Genomic DNA, 21,201 nt, shown 5'->3' with positions numbered 1-21,201 from the left:
AGGTTAGGTGTGGGGAATACAAGCTAGCAGCACATTGGTTATTTGTGAAACTAGACAATTTGGTGTATTTAAAAATGTGGTAATTTGGGTTGGCAGTGAAAACCTTTCTTTAGTTTTCACAGACAATTACAATTTATAAAAATATGTGCCCTTGTGTGTGACTTTTCTTGTATATGGAATACTCTATGGTAGTCAGATTTTTAGGGGATATCTACATTACTCTGCATTTCCTGCAATGAATTCTAGACAGGTGGTGCGCTATATACCTACTGCACAAGTTTCTCCAGAGTGTCCTCAACACCTGCTTTTACAGTGAGGGAATTATAGTTTTATCTCATGCTCCTGATGTAGCTTCTTGGGTGGGGGCTGGGAGGTAGAAATTCGATCTGAATAACTACCATGGACTTCGGTTGTCTGGACTTGGAAATAAATGGACAGTCACATCCTTATTTTGTCTCATTTTCTGTATAAGAATATAGTTAGATGTTGATTATCTTGAGTAAATCTAAAAATCATGCTATGGGCAATACAAAATTAAGAACCAACAAATAGTTGTTGAAAAAATTATTGTATAAAAATTAAATTGAATCTCTAAACCTTGTGTACTAGTAGCTCAAACTACTTTTGTATCCAATTTTTTGTCAATGTGATGAGAATGAGAGTCAAGGGATTGGTTGGAGAGATGCCTACTTTTCTCCCTTCTCTGTCTATCTCTCTCCTTCTTTATGTTTGTTGGCTATTAATATCTCTAATGCTGGAAGCAGAAAGGAAAGAAAAAGTATAGATAGCAAAGTCTTTGACTACACTTGTGTTAAATGAGTATCTTGAAATGAGTATTTCAAACTCGATATTATTGTATATTTAATTGGAGTATTAAAAATAAAATCCTATGAAAAGTATATAAATTAGTGAAGAAAATTCATGAGGTAATTGAAAATAGTTACTAATTTCCTTCATTTAATTTTACTGTTAGCTTTAATTTTAATTGCATTTGCCCTGGAGTTAGACCACCTGAGTTCAAACTCTGCCTTCTGTACTTATTAGAGATGACTTAAGGCAAGTTTTAATTTTTTTTTAAATGGGCATTTTTGTGCTTTGGTTTCCTTATCTGTAACACAAGGATGACATTATCTAATTCCTAGAGTTGTTCTGAGAGCCAAATGAAATAAAATATATAGTAGTGCTCAGCACAGTGCTGGTACTTTCTAATTATCTAATAAGTACTCTTTTTATATTTTCAACTCTTTCTCTGACAATCATCCACCCATCCATCCATTTATCCATCCATTTACCTCTCTTCCCATCTATCCATCTTTCTAATTTTTCTAACAAAATAGGTTGTTTTTGGACATAGAAGATATAGAATTTCAAAAATATTAAATGAATTTCATTGGAGGTCTAGGAACAGGAGACAGCTCTGAGAACAAAGTTATTTTACAGATATTTAGAACTTTATTTTAATACCTTTGGATATATACATAAAATCTTAAGTTTATTTCTGCCTAATCACTTAATAATATTTAAATAATTGGGCCATTACTTTTATTTCCTTTATGTAAAATACTGCACTAGAAGCTGTGAAACTATAAAGAAGCCTAGTGTTTTGTTCTGCCCTTGAAAAATTTGTAATCTGGTTTGGATTTATTTATAAACATTTATGATATTTTACATTTTAAAAAGATTATGTAAGATAGTATGCATTAAATGTTAAATGAGTGATATAAAATAGAATTTCAAAGCACTTATTAAAAGTGAGTAGCAGAGGGGTAAATGTTAATTATTTGGAATAGTTTTCCTAAAGATAAGAAAGGGTGGGCCTCCCGGTGGTGCAGTGGTTGAGTACTGGGTTGCCAGGCTGCCTGCAGCCTTTGCATCACTGGTTCAATTCCTGGCTGCCGGGCGAGGGTCCCACATGGCGCGTAGACCTCTCCTGCCTCCCGCTGCTCCCCTCAGCAGTGTACTTTGTGAATCTGCCTGTTCGGCTCCCCGCTCTGGCTCTGGTGAATTCTCTCACCCTCCTGCGCTTCTGACTGTACCCAGTGCTTGTATAAATAAATAATAAATAAATCTTAAAAAAAAAGATAAGAAAGGGTGGGGGGAAGAAAGGGATCAAAGATGTTAATAAATGAAGTCTGAGTGTATCAGTTTAGTTAGAGTAGAAGATTAAGTGTAGACTACTAGAAGATAACTTTAGAAAGTTTGGCTGAAGCTGAATGGAGGGCATTGAATGCCAGAGTGAGGAGTTTGAACAATTTTTTCTGTCATGAGGGAAGAGTCACTGATGTTTTTTGATCAAGAGAGAGGTCTGGGCCTCCCTGGTGGCGCAAAGGGTTAAGCACCACACTATGAAGCAATCCGCAGCCTCTGCAGCACTAGCTGGATCCCGGCCCACCTGGGAGAAACCACATGACGTAGCAGACCTCTCCTGTCTCCCCCGCTGCTCCCCTCAGCAGTGTATTCCAGTCAGTCTGCCTGTTCTGTTCCCCACTCTGTCTCTGGTGAATCCTCTCACCCTTGACACCTCTGGCCTGTACCTCAGTTCTTGTAGGCTTTTAAATGTGTTGACTATGACATAGTAGAATGAGGTCTAGCAGTCATTTGAGGACTGTTTTAGTCCAGGGAAATGAGAGACAACTCAGTGTTGGGAATATAGATATAAAAATCATATGATTTAGTTATTAAGGAATGAAATGTTTAGTAAAAATACTATAGAGAAAGAATGTTTAGGTTATTGGTATTAACATGTAGGTGAGGTTTTTTTTCTGTGATTATTAAAAGTATGTTATGTGCTCATCTTTCTTTGACTTTCACTCTCTCTTTTCAATATTGCTGTCTACGATGTGTTGTGCACTGTGCAGGGCACTGGGGATCCATTAATGAACAACACAGATATAATCCCAATCCTCTTGAAACATATAGAATAAGCTTCTTCCATTTATAAAAATCTATGCAAGCATTTATTTTTCTTCCATTTATAAAATCTTTTTTTTTTTTTAAGATTTATTTATACAAGAGCTGGGGTACAGGCCAGAGGCATGGGAGGGTGAGAGAATTCACCAGAGACAGAATGGGGAGCAGGATAGGCAGACTGAAACACACTGCTGAGGGGAGCAGCAGGCTAGACAGGCGAGTCTGCTGGGCCATGTGGGTTGCTCTCTGGCTGGCCGGGAATCAAACCGGTGCCGCAGAGGCTTCACAGCACAGCTTCACAGCACCTCACTCAACTCGCTGTGCCACCAGGGAGACCCCATTTATAAAATCTATGCAAGCATTTATCTCCCTGGGTCTGGAAGATATACTCTGACAACAAATTTCCTTTTCTTCCACTTGTTGATACTTTATATTATTACTATATTGTAAGGATATTCTGTAGGAATATAACTGTAGGAATGTATTAAGTTGAAGTTCAAAAAGCAAGGATTATTTCACCTTTACTGGGGGGTTTTTATGGTGTTAAGATTTTAAGTAGAGTCCCTTGGAAACAAACTTCATTATGTTACTTGAAAGTCAAGGAAAAAGATCTTTTCCTAAAGCAGTCTTATTTCTGACTTTAATATTTCTGTTAATTCTATGAAATTTATGTCCAGTTGCAATAAAATTTGCAACTTGAGATTGGACTTTCACTTGTCCTTGTTTCTGTCATCATTCTGCTTCTGATATAACCACAAAATCCCCCTCCCAGTGTCTTCATCTCACCCTTTTCTCCACCCTTCTCTAGAAAAATGGAAAGCCATATAAAACTGATTGGTCATTTCAGATTTATAAAATATTCTATGGAATGATATATCTGATCTAACTGTTTAAATATGTTGTTTATAGTCCCTAATTCACTCTCACTTTGGTGTTGCTTCCTCTTTTGCCTCAACTGATCTGTTTTTGTGTTAGAGTATTATAAATGATATATATTTTTAAAGATTTATTTATTTATACAAACACTGTACAGTCAGAAGCGCGGGAGGTTGAGAGAATTCACCAGAGCCAGAGCAGGGAGCAGAGCAGGCAGAAGGACCAAAGTACACTGCTGAGGGGAGCAGCGGGCGGCAGGAGAGGTCTGCGCACCATGTGGGACCCTCGCCTGGCGGCCGGGGATTGAACAGGTGCTGCAGAGGCTGCTGGCAGCTTCACAGCCCAGCGCTCAAGCGCTGCGCCACCAGGGGAAGCCCTATAAATGATATTATATAGACCAGAGGTATCAGATAAAAATGGAATATCAGGTAATAGCTATATGACGTACTTTTCTGATTTAAAAAGTGTATTTTATTCAAAGAAGAAACCTCCTGTGTTAGGAGTGTTTTGAAAATGGGATAGTTTTTGTTATATTAGAAGGAATGATGTAAAGTGATTGTTTTAAATTTTGAGTTATGTAGATATAAAATTACTTTTCTAAGAGAATTTTTGAATATTCAGTTTGTTTAATGCAACATCTATATATATACATTTTAGGAATATTCAGGGTACGGGAGGACCATGTCAACTTTTCAGTGCTTTAATACTAAACCAGCTTCGGGTTACTGAAATCACTTTGATAGTGAGCCAGTCTGGTCACCAAATTTGGACAAGAATTTCAGATGCTGAGTGTCTCAATAATAGTTGTGGACATGTACCCTATGTTTGGTTATTTTTCTAAACTTGGATAGAGATCTAATTTTGTGGGGTGAATTTTCAGTTTCAAAAATGTATGCTACTTTAGAAGACAAAAATAAAGGAGAACTTTTTTTCTTTGAAGGAAAAGTTAAGACAAAGGCTTTTGAGCTTGGATACCATCTTTTTCAATCCAGCAGAAAGCTTTTTAGGCTACAAAGAAATCTCTGAAAGCATGGTTTGTATTTATTTATTTATTTATTTATTTATTTATTTATTTATTTATTTATTTATTTTTTGCTGTTTTTCCTCAAAATGTGGTTTTTATAGTGGACATGCTGACAACATACACTGAGCATTATTAGTTCAAATAGCAATGGTATAACTTGTGGGTTTTGTACTTTGTCTAGAAAGTTGTAGTGTTTTTACTGCTATTTGTATTCACTTTTTATGAATTAGTTCCTCTTATTGTTTTTCCTTTCAGTTTAACGTCGACTAATAAATCTTCTTGTTAAATAACATTAAGATTGCATCATAGCTTTCAGTGTTAAAATGTACTCCTTTTTGGGGACTGCCAGATAGATGTGTTTACTCTGTACAGATTTAAATTTGATTTTTTGTTTTCTTCATGGTAATTATGTTTGCACTTTGCTGATCACTAGTTGTGCTTTATTACAATGGAAGGTGACAATTTGATTGTCTTCAATTGGAGAAACAAGTAATTTTATATTCACTAAGCTGTCAGGTAACACTAACTCACAGTACTAAGAGCTCCTGGCAATGCGGCTTGGCACCTATATTTAACTGCTTTGATGCTTGTGTAACCTCTGCTGAATCAGAAATACTTTGCCTGCTGGAAATGGTTTTCAGGGTTGTACAATGAGGTTTTCATTAAGTCGACAAACTGAAAATGAACTGCAAAGCCACGGATGTTTCTCTCCTCCCCTTTCTCTCTTGCCCCTCCTCTTTTCCCTCCTGTCTCCTTTTTCTCTCCTCCCCCTTCCTCTTCTCATTTGATAAGAATCTGAAATTTATACCTACTTCATTACATAAAAGAGAGGAATCGCTGGGTTGCTTTATTTAGCGAAAGCAGAACTTCAGAGATTAGTTTCTTTATATAGTTTTATTTATTGTCACCATATGTGAGTCTTCAGATTTTGAAATCATGAACATAATATCATTGTTCATTTTCCTTTTTTCCCCTGGCAATGCTAAAGAGTGAAAATAGAAGTAGGAATGGAGAAAATACAGTGAATTCGCTACCCTTTTTCTATAGAAGCTGCTGTTCTAATTTATGATTTTTACCAATTCTTGGATAGGATATTTTGTGATTAGGTTTCTATATTAGTGAACTGGTTTCATGCTGACAAAGACATATTTGGTATTTACTCCAAAATTTTCGATTTTCATTTTATGAAGAGGAGATCAAAAAATGAACATATATAAATAAAAATAAATTCATTCCATTATTTTGGGCAGTTTTCTTCCACTCAAGTCACATAGAGGTCTTTCAGTTAAACTGCAAAGTCGTTGGACTTGATTAAAATCTTTTTAGTGTATATTTACAGTAGACATTATTTAGCTTTGTTCTTATTGTTAAGTGACTGGTTTTGTTTTTATAATATGTGCCTCAATTTTGAAAGCAAAGATTCCAACAATTTCCTAAGTAGATAAACGTTCAAAAAATTCCTTTTTATTTCTATAAACAAAAACTATAGATGGAGGTTACATGAAGTCAAATTATTTTGATTCTAGAGAGAAACTGGATACTCAGAGACACATGTAATAATTACAGGTTTTCCATAGGCAGTCAGGCAGACAGGCCAGTAGTTAGGTTGGTTGCCTGCTTCTTCCAGCAGATACTAACCAATTAGACAGAGGTGGTTACGTGATGTAACATTATCAGGAGAAACAATTCATGAGTCAAAACATTCCAAGACATATGAGCTCTAGTCCAAAGAACAGTCTTAAGCTATATAAAGTGACAGCAATATTGTCGGCTAAATATAAACACCAGAAACACAAACTTTGATGACTTGAGAAGAATCTGTTCCAGGTAGCCTCTGTTTTGTAAGAACCTTAGAAGGCCTTTGGAAACAGTATTTTGTGCTTTGGTATGGAAAATTAGAAGCTTCAGTTAAGTGAAAATTCATTAATTTCAGTCCTTTCTTAGACATACTTGAAGGGTTCAAACTTTTTCATTTGACTTATCTCTGTTGGTTTGATTGCTAACTCAAAGCAGTAAATTTTCTTCTAACATATATTTTCACTGTATCTTACCATATATGTTCTGAAAGAAGCGCTACAGACTTAAATGATAGGGTTATAACTCTTCAAGATAGCTCTAAAAGCAGTTACCTTCTTTTTCAAGGAATTTTCTCAGTTACTTATTAAACAGATGGGAGAAAAATCTGGACGAAGCCTAGGGGAACTTGGGGGTAGAGTGGGGAAGAGGGGGTAGTGCTGGATAAAACAATATAAAGAATCAGTAACAACCCTCATGCTTTTCCCAAATGAAGAAGGGAAAGTTTTAAAAGGGATGTCTTCATATTAATTTCTGGAATTAGGGTCCATTCCCTTGCCCTCCTTCGCCTCCCCCTGCCCCCGCCACGCTGTCCACATACCTGCTCCAATCCTTAATGTGGGAATTAGAGGTACAGGAAGAGGTTTTTAAATCATTCTTTGCCCTAGGCTGGGTGAACTGGCATCCTTTGTAGGGGTTCCTGGGTATTGTGCATTTTGGCAGCTGAACATATCTGTTACTCATGCTACTTAAAATGTGAGGTACTGTGTTATATTTTTGGAAAATTAGTTGTTTATTTCTCAGTATCAGATCAATTGCAGCATTAAATTAACAGTGAATTATCTGACTGAAATAAATCTACCTTGGTAGCCTGGGGCGGAGTTGCAAAAATAAATGTGAATGTTGGCCTGAATTTTTAAATTTTTTCTTTAAGTAAACCACCTATCAAAATGTCGCTTTATGTTAAAAACAGGGCTTCTTTTGAATAAATGTAAAACACCTAAAAAGTGAATGCCACTTGATAATAATCTTAGAAGTAATAAAAACATTTTTTTTAAAAATCAGGTTAAAAATGTTGTTCTAATAAATTCAGTGACCCTTTGGATAGTTATGTAAGTCCCAAATGATAGTTTTGAGATGGATTTTTTCCAAGAAATAGTAAAAACGTAATTTCTAGTTGCTGTGCTTAGAGTTTTAGAGAAAGTTGTTTTTTTTTTTAAGAGTCCTAACTTTTAAATATATACAAAAACTGTTTTTAAAAAACAGTTGAGAAACAACAGATGAGAAATTATTTTTGAGACAGAGGACCTAATATGTAGATGTGCCACAGCCTTACCATTTTATCAAGTTTGACCAGCTAATTTTGATTTATGTTTTTAAAGAACTTAAGTAAATTTTACTATATGGTGAGATTTATAATGGCTAAACATGCAGATTTTATACTGGGCTTTATATTTGGAGTAAAAGAACTATCTTTCTCCAGTCACTATCTCTTACAATTTCCTTCCCCAAAGTCCTAAACCCTGAAATTCTTCCTAATGACCTGACATCCTAGGACTTCCCTTGATGTGCTGGGCAGAAACATTTCAAACTCAGGGAACACATGATGGGAAATGAGTTTTATGTATCCCAAGGATATGTAATTCTCTTTGGAGGTTTTACTTGATAATAGCTGTGCCCCAGAAAACCATCTTGTTTAACCAATGTGATAAGTTGACAATGTAGTTTTTCTCTCTGATTATAATGTACTCTGTGTAGTCAATACACTGGTACCATGTGAGTGTAATTTCCTCTTTTATTTTATCTCCAATGCACTGTATTATAAATAAACAGTTAAAAAAAACACCAAACAAATCTGTTGCATCTCCTTTTAAGATTGTACCACTGTAGACACTTGTTCTAGTAAAGTAGAATTGGGCGCATTTGATTGCATTTAAATTTTTCATGCTTCAGCAGTTTGGCTGGGAGCACAGTAAAGAAAAATCCCATGAGCGAGGATAGTTTAGAATAATAGAACTTGATTTTGTGTATTATAGCAGCAACATTTGCGCTGCTTTAGTTAGGGTTGTGTCAGCATTTCCATTATAAACCCCTGTTTTCAGGGGGTATAACTAGGGAGATTTTTTTTAATACAAATTAAAAAAACAATTCATTTGAATGATTTTAAGTTATAATAGTGCAAAAATAAAACAAAGTAAAGTCACATAGAAATTGACCATTTTCACAAGGATTTTGATTCTTTTGCTTATTAGTTGTATATAGGAGCAGATACTGCTCTGATACACTGGGGGATGAAAACTTTAGTAATAGAAAATTACTGATATGAGCATTAAAATAAAATTAAGCACCCCACATGATATAGCAAGTACTTATTTGATTTATGAATTTTTAAAGGAGACTAGCCCATGGTGTAGTGGTTGTAGTAAATGAATTACCAAAAATCAAGGATATTGCAGCTTCTAGAACAGTGTACTTGATCTAGTAAAATATTTTAAAAGGGAAAGCTAAAGAAAAGAAATGAAATAAATGAGGATGTAATCAGTAAATTGAAGGATTCTTTAATGACATAATTGTACAAAAATCAGTGAAATCTAATAATTAGTAAATCTAATTTTTATTAAATAAAGTGTGCATTAAAAAATTGTACATAGTTTCCTTTTAAAAATATAACAAAACCACCACCCAAAACAAAAACTACCAACAAAACCATGATAAAAAACAAACCTGCAGCATGCTGAACCACTTTATCAAAAGGAAATGTCTACAGTGAACAAATACTTAACTAAATGGACAAAAATCATATTTTTCTCTGAGAACAAAGATTTTGGAAACTGTAGTAGAGTAATCATAAGAACTTGAATAAAATGTAGTGCGGAAAAGTGTTCTTCTTGGAAAAAAAAATGTTAATTCCTTTGCTAGAGGGATTTCAAGGTTGAGGTATGCCTTCCCTGGTTAACCATTATTGTTCTTCTTTCCTCCTGTCCTTATCTCCTAACGATGGTGTGAACTGAGGATAAACAGTCTGATTTCATTATCCTTTTTTTTTTTTGGCAGCCTATTTTTCATTTGCAACCTTGATACACATTTGTATTTGTAGGTGCAAAATAAAAGACAAATTGTGTGATGTTATAAATAGGTAGCTTTCTTGACTGGTCACTGGAGGAATCACTAGAAGACTGTTGATGAAGTAGAGGTGAAGCCTTTCCTCACTAATTGTATTCAGCGTGTAATTTCTAAACTTCCCTCTGAATTTTGATTTTCAATTAACACTCCCCATTTGAAGATAATTTTCTATTTAATGTAATTGCAGGAAATAATTTATTGGCTGATTAAGACTGAGGGCCCAGCCTTCCTTAAGAAAACACTCTAACAAACCAGCCTTTAAACTCAACTCATAGCTTTGGACAGATTTGGTCTATTTTTACAGCTGCATGGTTATGTTTAATTAGGATGGTGCACTATTGTTCATTGGTGCAGTTTACAGTTGAAATTATTCTTAAGAGACTTTTCATATTGGGTTTTATGTCATGATTAATTTATACTAAAGCAACAATCACAGATACTGCTATTGGAAGGAGCCAATTCACTTTATAGTAAGTGAATATTTGTTGAGGAGCTCAAGTCACTCTGAGTTTTGGATTATGACTTTCAATTGTATTTAGCTGTTTTAAAAAGCAGCAGTAAATTCATTCTATTGTTTTTATTGTGAATGATTACATTATTGGTACTGTCATCTGAACTATGAAAACACTCTTGTTTATGGCAAGCTCTTCATGAACTTGCAGGAGTTATAATTTGCCTTTTTTTTTCTCTGTAGTATTTATGAAACCAATGAAGTTAGATCTAGAAATACCTGTATATGAAGAAATTTCCTTTGTTATTTTACACACACACACACACACACACACACGTTCATTTGTTAGCACTGAGGAATTGGTCAAGTATATATAATAGTTCTCTGATTCTGTGATATGTTACTCTTTTAAACATTTCATTTCTTTCTCTTCAGAGAAAATATAGACATTCTTCTGTACTCCCCCCAATTTATTTTCTAGTATCAAGTCTAACAGATGAAATTTTTATTGTTTGTACAATGATTATTATAAGTAGGTATCAGCATTTAAACATGTTTCAAAGCACTTCAAAATCCTGTAATAATTTTATTTAGAACTGTGCATAATTAGATTAGCTGATCTTATATTAATTTTTTTCACTGTAGGATACTAAATCTGAGGCCCCTCATTAATTGTGAGAAATTTAGCATTAGCTGTTAAATCCTATGTGAAACATGGGCTGCTACATAAAAACTACTGTTTAAATTGGAATTAACTTAATTATTTTTCTTTGCACTTGATATTTCCTTCACTGCAATATTCATGAAAGCATGTGACAGATTTGTAAATTTAACTGTTAATCTCAGATTTCTAGACCCTTTAATCAGTATTTATTTGTCTGTAGAAACAGTACTAGCAAGTTAATGATTTGCTAATTTGAAAAATGCTCATGTGGTTTCCTATGTTAACTGATTTGTGCATTTTTTAAAAAAATGGTATGAAATCAATTAATGTTAAAGAGCAATTAAGGTGGAGATTTTATTCCTTTCGTTACACAGCAATTTTAGAGCTAAAAATGCTATAAACCAAAAACAATGTAAAATTTTAGAAAATATACTCAATTGCCTCTTCTGTTAGGGTACAAACTTTTGGTGGTTTTATTTCTAAACATTTTACTAAAAAATCATCATGATAAAGCAGTATTCTAAAAGCCTTGAAATTCATTTTAATAATCATAATTTTCTGATTATATATGAAAACACACAGTGAAAACCTTGTAATATTAAATGTAGTTGATGTTTACTTGTGAATATAGATGAATGTTCAGTAATTGTTTCTGAAGTTTTAAAATGTTATACATTGTTTTAACATTTTCATAATAAATGCCTTTTATTTAATAATAAATGCCAATAAATTGTATGTATATTCTACTATAAAACAGAGGTATAGTTATTTCATACACTCAGTTCAAATGTTATAAAATTATTTTAAGATTAATCTAATAATACCAGCCACTCAATCAATCTGTCACTTGAAAGTTAAGTTATAGTGGTTGAAGCAACTTTTAGATTATGAGACTGACGCACTACCCACTTTGTTAAGAAAGCAATTAACTGAAGCAACTTTAAGATCTTTAGAAAAGAACAAATTGGCACTATAGAGTGTTAAGCCCAGCCCTCATAATGCAAGATATAACTAAGAATTCAGGATAAGGTTTCCTTGGTTTCCTTAGGGTTTTCATCATAGATTATTTACTCTCCTGATTATATTTTCTCACATATACTTCTTTTGTACCCATATAAAGCATCAGAAAAAATTATGCTTTCAAATTATCCTCCAAACTGACTCATTTGCCAGTTAATTTATTAATTTTCCCCATTGCTACCCATCAAGAAATTTATAATCTGGTTGGGATTAGGAGGAAAAAAAATATAGCTCATATATACTATAGGTTATGAAAATTTCGCCTGTGGATTGGTAAGAGAAAATATGCAGCAATAACTGGGAAGAGGTTTTCTGAGTCAAAAGCAAAGAAGGAAATGAGAAAAGTGAAACAGATAAGCTAAGAGTTCTTTTCAGTGGTTTAGAGTAATCACAAACATTTCTAAAATTAGAGAATTTTCCTTTTTTTCCTGGGTTAGTCAAATGTAGGGGATGTTTCTTTTAGTGGTGAACTTAATCTAGAGTATATAAATGTTGATTTATAAGATACATACCTGAAATTTATATAATGTTGTAATGTTACTTCAGTGAAAGTAATTTTAAAAATGTAAAGGATGTTTTATTCTTTTGTCACTGACAGATCTTTTTAATCCATGCTATTTCCTTCTTCTGCAGAAGAATGTCTTCCAAGCAAGCCACCTCTCCATTTGCTTGTGCAGCTGATGGAGAGGAAGCGATGACCCAAGATTTGACCTCAAGGGAAAAGGAAGAGGGCAGTGATCAACATGTGGCCTCCCATCTTCCTCTGCACCCCATAATGCACAACAAACCTCACCCTGAGGAGCTACCAACACTTGTCAATACCATTCAGCAAGATGCTGACTGGGACAGCGTTCTGTCGTCTCAACAAAGAATGGTGAGCTTTTAAAATCTAGCCATTGTCAGTCACTCAGTGTGTATGTTAGTATGGCCTCATTACAAATAATAGATGTTTTAGAGAAAACTCAAAATAAATAACATTGGGAATTATTTGTGTTTAGGTCATAAAACAACCAATATGTATATTATTAGTATCCTAGAAACTGAGAAAAAATGAAAAGTGTCCATTATTAGGTCAAAGTGGCAAAATGTATTTATTTAGATTTTGGGGAGATTTGGTTATCTTATTCTCTGAATCTCCAAACTTCAAGTTGTCAATTTGGTAATACCATAAGATAGGTATTATCAAATAAAATGTGGCTGCATATTAATACTGAGAAATTATGGTAAGTAAACATGTCTGTGTGAATGAGGTCATGTGGTGAATACATCTTCAGTGAGGAAATGCAGGTATTTGTCATTTTTTATGGTCATTTGATTTATAATAAAGCTTTTCTCACTTATGTGCCTATATATTAATTCCAAAAGGACATGCAAAGCTCTTGAGTATCATTCAATCATACTGCAGGAGTTTGCCCTATGGGTAGAAACAACATCAAATACAGCAGCATATTAACCAGCTTCCCCATTTTAAATTCCATCTCTAGCCATCAAAACAGATACCAAAGTAGATGTCAGTCAAGTTTAAAGTTTATTAAATTTTTTAGCATCTAGGATGTACCAAAACCTTAATATGTTTTATTAGATTAGGAATTTTAAACCCTATTTTACATTTCTTAAATTTTCATTAAGTTAATGAAAAATATTTTAAGTGGACAATGAGGAAAAGTTTTATTGCTTAAAAATAAGGTAATATATAAAAATGCTTTTACTGCTAATACCACATATTGAAATCTTTTTCTATGTTTAATACTCATAACCAATTCAACAACCATATTCCTTAATTAGTGGAGGCAGACAGTTTTTTTTTTTTTTTTTTTTTTTTTCAGATGGCTTTGCAGATACAACCAGTGCTCTGGAGTGGTAGGTGAAAAAGGCAGGGCATTACAATAAAAATAAGACTTTTCTAGATTAACTAGGCTCAAATGGAATCATCATTATTCAATTAGATAGAGTCACTATAAAATTTACTTTCCTTGCAATAGGGAGAAGAGAGAAGATAATATAATAAAGCAAGTATAAAATCCTGTTTTTCTGATTGACCTTAAGCAGTTCATTTTATATCTCCAAGGCAGCATAGGTGAAATAGATATCCAGTCACTGCCACTGGCCTGATTTTTTTTTAAAGATTTATTTATTTATACAAGAACCGGGGTACAGGCTAGATGCGCAGGAGGGTGAGAGGATTCACCAGAGACAGAGTGGGGAACAGAACAGGCAGACTGACGAAATACACTGCTGAGGGGAGCAGCAGGCGCGACAGGAGAGGTCTGCCGCGCCATGTGGGACCCTCGCCGGCAGGCCAGGATCGAATTGGCGCTGCAGATGCTGTGGACAGCCTCACGGCGCTGCGCTCAACCACCTGTGCCACCAGGGGAGGCCCTGCCACTGGCTTTTTGATGAGATAATGGAGTTATGTTTTATTTTTATTTCAACAAATATTTATGGAGCACAGCACCTTTATTGGGACCAGCATTCTATTAAGTGCTGAATGTATAGTGTTGAAGAAAAATGTGTGATTATACCTCCAGGGAGCTTATATCTATCTAGGAAAAGGTACATACACCTACACACACACATATATAGGTTCAAGAGCTGCCTAAAATTATGACACGTGTTATAAAGAAAAAAAAAAACAGAATGTTGTGAGAGCAAAGAGAAAAATTTAATTAAGAATAAATGAATACTAATGCCTTTCTGAGCTGAAGATGATAGCCAGGCAAAGAGTAGAAGAAAGAGTAAAATTACCAAAGGAAGAGCAAGTATGAATTATTTGAGGTAAGAAAAATATAGCTGCGTTTCAGGAAATGAAATAGACTTTATGGCTAGAGTACAATGATGAGGATACAATATATCATCATGTATGGCCGGAGAGAGAAGAGATTCGTAAGGGTCTTATCCAACAAGGCCTTGGAGACAATATTATAGAACTGAGATTTGTTTCTAAATTAAATGGAAAGTTGTTGAAGGGTATAAGAACATTTCAGGCATATAATTCTGGTTATAATATAGTGAATAAATGGGTAGGGAGGCAGAGTGGAAGGAGGAAGACTTTTAGGTGAGGCTATTTCAGAAATTCCAGTAAGCGATGATAGTAGCTTCAATTGTAGGGAGGTAGAGGGGATAGAGAGAAGGGATGTGTTCTAGATATAGTTTGGCTTTTATGATAAATATTGTGTGGACAAATAAAAGTAGCTATGCTGGAGAATATATGTTGAAACAAAGAATACAGTTAAAATCAAACTTCTTTAGAGAACAATTGAGTTATTTTTCATAGTAAAATTTTATATCTTGGCTTGTGCCAAGTTGCTTCAATAGTTATTCTCTAAGTTTAATCATTTAAAAATTCCTCATAACAGAGATATTAATAATTGCTTACCAACTTTATATTAAGTGGGATTAATGGTAGTATAAAATAATATAGTATAAATATGTTATATATTACTATAAAAGAAATCATATTTGCTGGAAATGTTTTCAAACTTTCACTCTCTTTTGATACCAAGCATTGCTTTCCACTGGAGCCTTTGTGTATTCTGAATGTCTGGAAGCCAAAATATTTTGTTTTAACTCCCACTCTATAGTATTTCCCAGCTGTGTACTTATATGGTATAATAAAAGGATTTAACAAATGGGAAATAGCAGCTGCATTTGGAAATTCCCTTTGTGCTTCCTTTTCATTCGATAAATTCAATAATGTATAACAACTGTAACATCAGACCTGTAATGACTTATACAGAAGTATCATATCACCAACCAGTTTTTCTTTACAGGAAAGAAAAACAATAGAAGGATTTTAGGTTTATGGGCAGTTCTGCAAACTTACATATTGTGTGTGTGAGTGTTTTGGGGTGGCATGGGGGTTGTGATTAAGGTAAAATTTAATGAACATTTTATCTCATTCTATTTTAAAATAAATATGAAATCCAAAAAAGATTGCTATGAAGTTATATAATACTTATTTGTTACAGTGGAAAATATATTTACTCACTGTAATTGAATGTCATTAGTAGTTGTAGAGAAAGAAAATTTGTAAGTCTAAAAAACCAACAGCAAAAATTTTATCAGCACCTATTCAGTTTCCACTGTTAGTTACTTTTTGTGATGGCCTTCACTCATGAGCAGTTAGAAACAGGCACTGAAAGTTTCTTATCTATGAGGTTCAGGAGGGTTTTACTTTGAAATATCAAGACCACAGAGGAACTTTTCTATATGAAGGGGTAATGGCAAAGCAGAGAAGTTCTGCTAATCCCCATTTCCTGATTAGAAAAAAAAAATCTTTAAATGTTAAAATTCTGATTAATTATTTATTTTAAAAAATGATTAGACCACATACTTTCAAAACAGGAAAAACATTAGGCCATAAAAAAGGGAGACTAGATATCTTAAAGACAGACATTTAAAGACCGATTTGAGACAAAAAAAATTAAAGCTCTCATTTTAATTGTCCACAACTTGTATTGTGGACACCAAAATGTTGGATTTAAAATATAGTGTGCTGTTTTATTTGGTAAGATCTGTTTGAAAGTTCAAAGTTAGTATAAATATGAATCCACTGTCTGTGTTTGTTTTGTACAACTTTTACATTTTCATTATGGCATCAAGTGTCTGGTATCTTTTTTTTGCAGAGGATTATTGACATTGGCCCCTGAAATGTTTTTTGTTGTTGTTGTTGTTGTTGTCTTTGTGTTTTTGCTCATTGGACAGGAATAAATTCACATAATTTTTTTCATGGGAAAGGTATATAGCATATTATTCTGTTCAATGTTAACAAGCATAGAGAAAAATTTTGTGGTAATGTTTAATGGCCAGCAAATGATATTGCATGCCATTATTATCTGTTAAAGATTCCTGGAATCTAGAGTACCTACTAAGTTAAAGGCATCGGTACTTTTCTTGTGAATAAGAACAGATTAGATTCTGTCTTTTGAAACTGAGATTCTGGTAGTGTGACAGACTACAAAGAAATTTTATAGAGTGAGACAATTTGAAGTAATAAGTGCAATGAAGAAAATTAAAAAAGAAAATATGATAGAGAAGGACCACTTTAAAAGTCTAGGGAAAGTTTTTGTTTTTTGAAAAGGTGACATTTGCACTGAGATTTAACTATGCAAAAATTGAGGGGAAGACATCCAGCTAGAGCATATAATTGCAAAAGTTTTTTGGTTAGTGTGTTTGAGCAACCAAAAACAAAAGAGTTGCTGGAGTGGAATGGGTGAGAGAGAGGTTGGTGTGAGATGAAATCAAGGAGACAAACAGATGACAGGTAGTATGGAGTATCACAGCTTCAAGGAGGTGTTTAGACTTTAATTCCAGTGCAGGAAGAAGCCACTGAAAGATTTTAAGAAAGAGAGCAGATTATTTTAGCTGCTGTAGAGAGAATGGATTGTGGGAGACAAATCAGAAATAAGAATGACTGTTTGGAAAACTGTATCAGTAGTGCAGGTGAGAGTTTGATGATAAGTGGAAGGAAGAATAGTTAGGGGGGTTATTCGTTGAGGTGTTTTCCCAAGATCTGAAGAAAACAAGATCCATACAGAAGGTGAGGTAATATTTTAAGCAAACACATGGAGAGAAATTAAGTCAAGAATGAACAGGAAATGAAGTTGCTAAGACCAGGGAGGAGGCTGGGATAGACTTACTCCTAACCAGAGAATGGTTCTGGATAAGACAGAGCTTTTTGCCTAAGGAGGAACTATTTGCAGGTAACTTCTGGGTGGACATGGGGATGTGGGAAAGACAACAACAGTATCTCTTATAACATCCAAAATATGATAACAAGATTGTAAATGGGATCTTGTGCGCATATGTGCACATACAAACTTATATTTGATATATATTTTACAAAATGACATCTGGCTTTTAACTCCTAGTCTAATTCTATAGAAATAACTACACTGTATCCTCAACCTCAGAATATCAGAATTCAAGACCTACTTAAATTACCCAGAGTAAATTTGATCTTTTAGAAAAGTTTAAGGATAATTTTTCCACTATAATAAAAGATGCCAATAATATCATTTGTTGTAATTTAAAGAAAATAATAATAGGCATGTGGAGATATTTAATAAATAGTTATCTGCAGCAACAGTTGCTTGCAAACAATTACTCCTCTCTGCCTTTCTTGCTTTCAGAACAGTGAAGTTGCTAATCAACTCTGGAGTTATAAAAATTATGGTGTGGACTTTGTGCCATTTCTGAGAATAGAACCATTGTTACTATATGATAAGAGAGTTGAGGAATTTTGAGTGAGGATTTACTCCATCTCAGCCATGTTTTATGTTGTCACTGACTTTTAGAAGATTTCTGATTTTTGAAACATGACTGTTGCCAGTTTTTAGTAAGATTTAGTTATTCAAGATAGTAGGCAGCACCCAAATTTAATTTATTTCATTTTTACTGAGACTCTACTTTAGAAAGTATAGTGAAATTCATTAGTTCACCTTTTCCTAACTACAGTAATTTGTAGTCTTAACACCTAAGACAAGGTTTATGTACATCTTTTGGGTACCTGCTTCATCTATGACATGCTAGAAAAGGGATCCATAAACTAGCAAGATTGAGACTTCCTGAGAAATTCAGTTATAGCTCCTTTAATTTTAGGATTTTAGAAATATATTCAGTTTAAGTAAAGTGCAAGTGTAGGCTTTTGGTAACAAGTGAAAATGTCTATCCTTGCCACGGGGACATGAAACAAAATTTTCCAGGGAGAAATCTAAGGGAGATTTCCCATTTTCTCTAAATTTGAAACTATGCTAGCATATAACACTATCTCTTTTTAAAATCTATTGTAGAGATATGACAGAAGTTTACTTACAATGTAAAGGAAAAAATTAAAACCTTATCTTCTTGCATGAAATCTGGTAAAACTTATGTGGGTAGTGAAACAGAAAGTTGGTGTTACCTAATGCGTAACACAGTGCTTACCTTTATATTTGCATACCCTGATTGTGTGAACTTCTTCATTCCTGTAATTAAATAATTTATATTTTAAAAAAAAATTCCCAATCTGGGTTGCTTAAATGAAACAAAGTGAGTACTGGCATGTTTCTTGGAAATATCTTGATGTTTATGGAAATTTGGATTACTTTATCTTTATTCTTAATGATGTAATATACCTTTCTAAAGTCTAAACTTTTCTAAAGGTACTTTTGGGAAAAGTTCTCATACTTACTTAATATTATCAAAATCTCTATCAAAAGTAGACATATTAACATGCTCTGCAGTAGTTGGCTTTCTCCCCCTTGGGCAAGAAGGAATCAGGTATGCATGCTGATTAACACACTCCAGTCATTAACATGTGATTATGTGGGCTGCATATTGAGTACTTGCCAAAATATAAAAATCCAGTACTTAAATACATCTGTGCAAAGACTTGCAATTCTTTTGTATTTTGACAGTTCAAGGAAAATCAGATACTCGTATCTGTCTTTTTTTCATTGTAATAAAATTGTGTATACAGAACGTTTTCATGGAAACAGGATATGCCATGTTTATTTTTATTTTAATCTTTCAGGCTGTATAAGATTCAGTGACTGGGGTTTGCAGAGTACCGACTGTAACATGAATCTCTTAACAGATTCCCTCACTGACATTTACTTACAACTTACAACATTCCTCCAAGTCCATAAGGATTATCTTTTCTGGAATTCAGTCAGTATTCCCCTAAATTTGCTTCATTTTTATGTGATAATTTTATGTCACCAATATTTTGTTTTCATTTCTTTCACCAAATGCTGCACTTCATAGTGTTGTGGTTTGACTTTCTCCTGTCTCTGATTAACATGCAAATATTCTTTTATAACTAAAGTATAGCTTGAGCTCTACAGCATTTACAAGCACTTAAGAAAAGTCACTTTCTGATAATTATTTAATGCAAGATGTTTACTAATAGAAAATCTGATATGATATAGTTTCATAGAACAGTTTTATTGAGCAGGCCTGTTCTGCACAGCTTTTATTTTCTTGATAAATTCAACTGGCATTTGGACTTTCTGGAAGACTTAAAATATAGGTTTGTCAAAATTGATCAGTATTAATCAGTAGAAGTTGATTTCAGGTCACTACTAATTTTATAATTAAATCAGGATTCCACAAGCACACTTCACTCTATAGGTGATTCTGTTTAATGTACATTTTCTTGCATGGAATTCCTTCTTGTCCAGTGTGATCTGGGTGCATCGCTATAATGAAATATAAACTGGAATAATGAAATCTGCACTTTTTTTTAATGCTTCTAAGCAACATGCTATAGAATGCAATGTATATATTATATGGCATGTAGTTATTTACTTGATTGCTGTGAACTTTTCTTCATTAGAAGGAGAATATGAATCTTAAAGCCTTTCTAGATCAGAATAAGATGGTGATGTTTGTGATAGGCAGCAAATTACTTTGGGGAGAGGAAACTAGGATTGTATTTGCACTCCTCCAGATCTACTTTCTTTAATTTGGAGAGGGTTGCTTTACATAAAGGAAACTTTAACATAATGAATCCTGCTCCCATCATTCACTCAGAGATTGAAAGGGCTTTCTTTGATTATTCAGTCAAACCACCTGCATTAAGCAAGAAAGACCCTACTCTGTTCCTTCTAGGAACATATCTAATCTCTCTTGAACACATCTAATGAATGTGCCTTAATTATCTTGACATGCAAATTATCCCACTGTTTGATTGTCTTTTGCAATAAGAAGTTTTCCTTGATTTCCAAGAGAAATGTAACCTTTTTCAAGAAGAATAACTTCAGGTTATTATTCCTATTGTTAATATATCTTTCAATGTGATGGCATATTAATTTTTTATTACATAAATCTTTTAACTATTATTTTGGTATTACTACATTCCCATGACCTCCAAGCATTATTTTTCTAGGTGATGCAAATTGAGTTCAATAATATATTTCTGCATAAACCTCGTTCTCAAATCTAAAGTATAAATTACAAACCTTTGCTAATAAAATTTTACAATCAGGTAAAAATTAGAAATGAATATTTATGCATTTCATTTATCTTCTTTATATTTCATTAGCATCCTAGAAAAGGGAAACCTTATTTAATAAAATGATTAGAAATTATTTTGTAAACTTTTGCTTTCATTATAATTTAACTCTGACTTGTTTTTACTGCCAGTGTTCTTAGATTACTGAGAATACAATATTCTCAAGTTCATCAAACTTCTGGAAAGAAATGTGCCTTCATTCAAGAATAAAGAGATTATGGAGGGATAGTAGAAGAGATTCATTTACCTAGACACACACAGAATTAGAACATTTATTTGAGAATTTGCTTAGGAATTTATTTTTGGTTAATTTCAGCATAAATTATTAGTTTTTTATGTAAACA

General features: G+C 33.6%; 1 protein-coding gene across 1 annotated transcript in view; it reads left to right on the top strand.

Moving 5' to 3' along the window:
* Positions 1–21,201, top strand: part of SOX6 (SRY-box transcription factor 6) — a 349,859-nt gene that overhangs the window by 2,623 nt on the left and 326,035 nt on the right. The window contains exon 2 of the mRNA XM_054699396.1: positions 12,496–12,736. Coding sequence (XP_054555371.1) covers positions 12,496–12,736 — 241 coding nt within the window. The remainder of the gene's footprint in view (positions 1–12,495; positions 12,737–21,201) is intronic.

Source organism: Talpa occidentalis, unplaced genomic scaffold (genome assembly GCF_014898055.3).
Source record: "Talpa occidentalis isolate TD23 unplaced genomic scaffold, MPIMG_talOcc4v2.1 talOcc4.3, whole genome shotgun sequence".
Lineage (NCBI taxonomy): Eukaryota > Metazoa > Chordata > Mammalia > Eulipotyphla > Talpidae > Talpa > Talpa occidentalis.
This window is presented reverse-complemented; position numbering and strand designations above follow the sequence as displayed.